Source organism: Plecotus auritus, assembly GCF_963455305.1.
Source record: "Plecotus auritus genome assembly, chromosome: 9".
Classification (NCBI taxonomy): domain Eukaryota; kingdom Metazoa; phylum Chordata; class Mammalia; order Chiroptera; family Vespertilionidae; genus Plecotus; species Plecotus auritus.
This window is the reverse complement of record NC_137783.1, coordinates 6,206,405-6,212,404: the sequence shown is the minus strand read 5'-3', so window position 1 is coordinate 6,212,404 and position 6,000 is coordinate 6,206,405. Positions and strand designations below refer to the sequence as shown.

General features: G+C 60.2%; 1 protein-coding gene across 1 annotated transcript; it reads right to left on the bottom strand.

Moving 5' to 3' along the window:
• Positions 1-1,063: 1,063 nt before the first annotated feature.
• Positions 1,064-3,760, bottom strand: VENTX (VENT homeobox; the record flags this gene model as incomplete). The annotated part of the gene is made up of 3 exons (XM_080687857.1): positions 1,064-1,444; positions 1,540-1,700; positions 3,523-3,760. The coding sequence occupies 3 exons, from the start codon at positions 3,758-3,760 to the stop codon at positions 1,064-1,066; spliced, it is 780 nt and encodes a 259-aa protein (XP_080543983.1).
• Between the last annotated feature and the right edge of the window lie 2,240 nt (positions 3,761-6,000).

The window sequence follows — 6,000 nt, the reverse complement described above, 5'->3', positions numbered from 1 at the left end:
GACTCTTGAGTAAGAGGGAAGCAGGTATGGGAGTACCCCAATGCAGGTGAGGGTGTTACCATCCATGTCCCATGAACACACCCAGGCCCTCTTGACACAGACCCCACGACGGTCTGGACCCGTTTGGACGGGTGGAGGAGTGGAACAGCTGCACTGTTGCCTGTGTGGGGACAGCTGTGGGCTGGCTGTAGGCATGGCTGAATCCAGGATGCCAAAGGCTCTGCCTCGCTCTCCATTTTACCCTGACAGCGGCTGCAGCATGGCTTCCGGGCCCAGGGAGAGGCAGCACTCCCCTGGGTCCCTAACTGGCTTGTGAGTCACATGCTGCACCCCAGCCCCGGGGGGCGGGGGCGGCTCTTGTCCACAGCTTCCTGGGCAGGAAGAAAGGCACCAGAGTCCCAACCAGGAGGTCAGGGAGAGCATTCGTGTCCCAGAGAGCCCGATGTAAAAGGTCAGTGTAGCCGGGGGTGCGCAGGGTCACCCCAGTGCTCTAAGGGGCTGCATCTGTTCGGGAAACCAACCATGCCCACTTTCCTTGTGGGGTTTATGGGGGAGGGAAGGGTCTGAGCAACTTTCCCTGCCCTCCCCCCAGATCATGGCCTGAGCGACAAAGACTGGGAGGCTTGGGATAGGGACATGTGTCTGGCCCTGGTAGAGAAAGCGTCCACCTTTATTTTTTCCAACTGAAAAAACATGTTTTCGACACCTTAGATTGAATAGATTACCTTCCATCAGGTGCGAACAGCCCAGCACAGAACAAATCTACTCGCTTTCCATTCTGTTCACTGCGCCATCACAAATCCTTTAATAGCTTTCAGTAAAGGGGCAGCTGTAAAATGTCTCCAACTGTAAACTGTCCAGAATCTTCTGGCGGGTCAGGGTTCCAGGTCCCCTCTATGCATCAGCACAAGGCCCACACCAGGGTGTTACGGAGGCGTAAACTGACATGTGGACTGTCTCTCCAGGGAGATGCCGGGCATGCTCTGCACACACCCAGTGCGTGTGTGGGATGGCTTGGCTTCGGACCCACCCCAACTGCGGGCTACTGGGCTACCCTGCTTCCTCAAAAGACATCTCCGGTCTCCGGCGGAACACATAGGCGCCAGGTTTTCCTGGACAAGGCCGGGCCCACAGTGTGTGCCTGGCTCCCAGGATCTGGCAGGCAGCACATCAGAGGCTGTCTGCTGCTTGAGGCCCATGCCGAGGCCAGGGAGGCTTGTTCCCCTTGGCAGGGGTCCCAGAAGGAGCCAGGGGGCTGTGCTAGGGCCCAGGGCCCAGGCAAGGATGCCCATGGCTGCAGCAACCGCAGGGTGCTGCCCAGGGTAGGAAGTGGTGGGCAGAAAGCCAGGGGTGAGTAGACAGCTCCCGAGAGGGAGCCGTTCAGCTGTGAGTCCTGCAGTTGGCGTTTATGTTTCATTCGGCGATTCTGAAACCAGGTTTTGATCTGTGGGGAAAACAAGATCAGAGCGGGCAAACAGGCTACCCCCCCCCCCCCCGCCGCCCCAGCCCCACTTGGCTTGCTGAGCCCAGGGGCCTCACCTGCACCTCCGAGAGCCCCATGGTCTGGGCCAGCCTCCGGCGCTCCTGGGGGCCCAGGTAGCGGTGGTGCTGGAAGGAGCTCTCCAAGGTGCTGACCTGCTCCTCCGTGAAGGCTGTACGGACGCGAGGAGGCCGAGGGCTGTCTGCCTCCTTGCTCAAACCTGGGGGAGGGAGGGAGGGAGGGCACTGAATCCATTTGGCTACCAGGGACATGGGCTCACAAGAGACACACTCCCCTTGCTCAGTGGGTGCCACAAGCTCTGTGGCTGAAGATGACAGACACAGCAATCCGTATGCCTGCGGCCTGAAGAAGGGCACACCGCCCTCCCTAGCCTCACTTTTTGTAACAGCCCTCCAGTGTTGTTCTGCTGTCCCGCTCAGAGTTGGCAGCAGCTCCTCCGCCCAGCCACGTGTGCAATAGGGTCCAGAGGCTGTGGCCCAGGACAGCACGGGGGTGTGGACACCGCAGAAAGGTCACTGAGGATGGAGCAGTGATTCCGACACAGACCCTCACCTGCCACCCCAGGGCATTCCATTCCTTCCAAAAGAATGACTTCCACCCACCCCACCTCCTTCCAGAAAGCGGTTCCTTTTGCCTGCAGACAAGGAACTCCTCCTGGTCACCAGGTTTCTGTTGCCTGCAGACAGGGAACTCCTGTTCACCAAGCCAGAGGAGGTGAGAGGGGCTGGTAGGGGTGAGGCGGGTGGAGTCCATTCTAGGCAAGGCCTAAAGGGACTGACTGGGAAAGCAGCCTTCATCACCAGGAACCAGGCTGTTGGCACCAGGCTGGATGGCACTCAGCACCCCCCAACCCCCCCCCCCCCCCCCCCCCCGCCGCCACAAGGTATGGTCAGCCAGTGTGGTGTAGGTCCTTCACATGCTCTTTATTGAACTGAAGTCTGACCAATGAAATACACCAATCCTTTGCTTCGGGAGGAGCAGATTTTACAAAATTGGTTTGAACACTTTCCTGAAGTGTCCACCAGAGGAGTGCACACTCTGGATGGGCAGTGGGGGTGGAGGGGTGACTGGCAAGCACGAAGGATTCTGATGCAGGGCCATTGGTTGGTGTGGTTTTTTTTTTTTTTGGGGGGGGGGTGGCTACTGGTTGCATTGAATACATTTAAAATGCTACCTCATTAAAATATGAAACTACTCCATAAGAATTAAACTTTTTAAAAAATAAAAGCTAACAGATAACATAAATGCCCACTTTCTACCTAAAAGCAATGACCAAGTCACATCGAGTAAAAGGCAAACTGAGAAAGTGTGGTCAGTAAACGACAAAGGGTTGGGTAAGGCTCAGGAGTCACCGAGAGTCCTGAATGGGCTGAAGGCAGGGAAGTCACAGATACAATTCGCAAGTACGGAAAAGCAGAGGCTGTGTACTCAGGAATCGGGGTTGTGGCTGCCCCTAAATCAAGCCTGCAGGATGCCAGGGAAACCGGAGTGACAGTCTAGATGCCAAACTGGGCGCCCAGCTTTGGGGGGGGGGGGGGGGCGCGGGCACAACCACCTTCTGACCTGGGCAGGTGTTGCAAGCTTTAAGACATACTTATCCTCGACCCTGCGCCTCTTGTAGAAATGGGTCCAGGACTATGACTAGAAAACCACAGGCACAAAGGTGCTAACGTCGGGGTAATGTCCCAGAGAAGACCTGGGCGAGGGTGGAGGCTCCTGGACACAGTCCGTGGGCAGCCGGGCCTGGGCGAGAGGGCCAGGGCCAGTCCCTCCACTGGAGGAGGGTGCGGAAGAGGAGCCCCAAGGGGCTTGAGGAGGGAAAAGCTGCCGTGTGTCTTTTGCTTCAGAAGTAAAGCCTTCACTTGCCAGGATGATCGGGCGGAACCCCAGCCCCCGGCCCCTCCTCCCACCTGAGCACACAGGATGCCTCAGTGTGTTTTTGGCCTCCCTTTGCCGGTACCCTCCCCAGCTCTTGGCCCAGTCTGGGAAGGAAGGATCCCTCTCCCCACCCCCAGACCTACCAGTCGTGGACGTCCCTGGCGTAGACACTGCTGAGGACTTCACCTCCTCCATGCCCACGGACTGCGGGGGTTCCCCACTGCTGGACACCCTGGCTGGGGCAGGGAGGCTGCCCCAGGAGACGTCAGTGGGCTCGGAGGTGTGCGATGGCCCCGCGTGGCTGCTCTGGGAGAGCCAGTCCACAGAACCAAAGCTGGAGGTCAGCTTTTGGCCACCGGGCAGGTCAGAGGAGGGAGGCATGGCCGGACGCGGGGACAGCTCTGGATCCGCCTCAGGATGGAAGGTGGAGGCCGGGCTCGGGGTCTTCAGCGGGACAGACGGACGGTGGGGGCTGGCGCCGTTTGGGCGGGGCAGAGCCAACTGGGCGGGAGCACAGGGTCTATCTCAGGTTTAGCAGGGCTGGGCAGAATTTATATCTCAGGAGGAGGAGGGGGTGGGAAGCGCATTTGCATGGATGGCTCAAATCCCCCCCAGATAAGTAGCATCTAATTGCCTTCAATTCGGAGGCACAAAGGAGGCCATTCACACCTCCCCCGGCTCCAAGATGTCTGGGGGAGGGTTGGGGCTGTGTGGCTGGGGATTTGTCAGATCCTTTCATCTCCCCACCCCCACCCGCTGGCCGAGGCTACGGGAAGGTGAGGCTGGCCCCCACCAATATCGGCTCCTATATTGTCGGTGGGCTTCTGGGACCACCTTCTTTCCCCTGCTTCGTTCTCCAAGCTGTCCCGGAGGTCTACAGTGCCAGAGGTGACAGGTGTGCAACTGAGGGAGGCTGCTTCAAGCTGGGGGAATCAGCATCCATCCTGCTTCCATGACAGGGTGGGCGGCCAGTGAGAATGAGGGAGTCTGCTGCCTCCAGGCGTCTGGCTGGGTAGGAATGTAAAGCAGGCCAGACGGGGCAGGGAGGGGCTGTCCAGAGAGGGACTGCCCGGCTCCAGTAGACCCTTCTGTCTCGCTGTTCCCAGCCCCCACCCAGCCCCTTGGCTGGGGTTCTTTAGGGTGCCCTAGGAGTTGCTGCCAAATTCCAGTGACTCAGAGGAGGAGGGGTCTGCTGGTTCAGGACATGGGCACCTCCCTCCTCTGCTCCCGGGAGGAACCGAGCAGGAAGGACAACACAGCCACCGTCCTCTGTGGAGGGTCGAGATTCAGCTGCTGCCCCCTTTGTGGCTTTGCGGGGTGGTGGTGGGGTTATGCAGCAAGAGCTTCAGGGGGTGCCCTAGGGACAGTCACTTTGTCCTCAATGCTACTTCACTCCTGAACTGGCCTGGTCCGCTTCCAGGGTGCCGGTGCTCTGGGGCAAGCAGAGGGCTCAGCCAGGTGGTCCCAGCGGGGTGATAGCCCCTCTGACAACCGCCCACCTGAGACTGCACATCACTTGGACCTCTCCTACCCAGACAGGCCTGCGCCTGTTTCCTGGACGCCACTCGGCAGACAGACAGACGCATGTTAGGTCCAAGGCGGAAACCCACCAACGGGCCCTCGAGCTCGGGCTCCGGGTTGGGTGCGGGCACTGGTCCGGCTGCCGAGCCAATGGCTGGTTTTCCGTGCTGTTAGGTCAGCAGCCTGGGTTCCTGGGGTGCTGGCGCCAGTCTGGGCTGGGCACCGACAGCCACCCCGGGGTCCCCCAATGCCGCCTGTGGAATCAAAGGGCTCGCAGGCCTGGCCTCGGGATTAGCACCCAGCCCCACCTCCCCAGCCGCTCAGGCTACAAGGGTCTAGGGATGTGGGAGCCGAACCCCCACAGGCACAGCGGGAACCGAGCGGCACTGACCCTGGTCTTCCTCCAACCCCTGCACCGGCTGTGTCTGGTACCAGACCCCGAGGGGTGAGGCTAGGGATCTGGGTCACTGGCCTGCGTCCCGAGTGGGGGCCTGCGCAGAGATCCTCTGGGACTGACGGGGTGGGGGTGCCTCACAAACCCGGCAAAGGGAAGTCTCCCCACCCCCAGGACTGCTCCACGTGCAGACAGGCCTCCGGATGAGGAGCAACGCTGGTTGGGAATCACACACTGGGTGCCATGCGCCCGAAGTGCTGATTTATGAAATGTCAGCCATTAACATGCCCCGCAGCTTTCCAAGCTGCTTTAGCACCTCCTCATTTCTGATCTTTCAGGGCTGGTCCTTTGGCCTCTGACCCCATACCCACACCTTCCCCAGCACCCCCATCTCTGCTGGGCAACTTCCTCCCTAATCCAGACCCTCCTGCTTTCCCTTTCCCGCTCCCTTGCCCACACCGCCCCCCCCAAACCCCCTTCCATGGACTGAAGGTGACGCAGCCTCGGCAGGTCAGAGACCCCTCCTTCCTGGCTGCTGCCTGGGCTGTTCCCTCCGGCACTGCCATGGGCTCCGGCAGGCTGTCCCCACACCTGGCTGGCTCCTGCCCAGTGGGGTCTTTCCTCCCCTCCCGCAGTTTGGCTCCCTCCCATAACCCCAGCGACGCCGTGCCACGCGTGCCTGGCGGCAGCTTCCTCACTGGGCTTT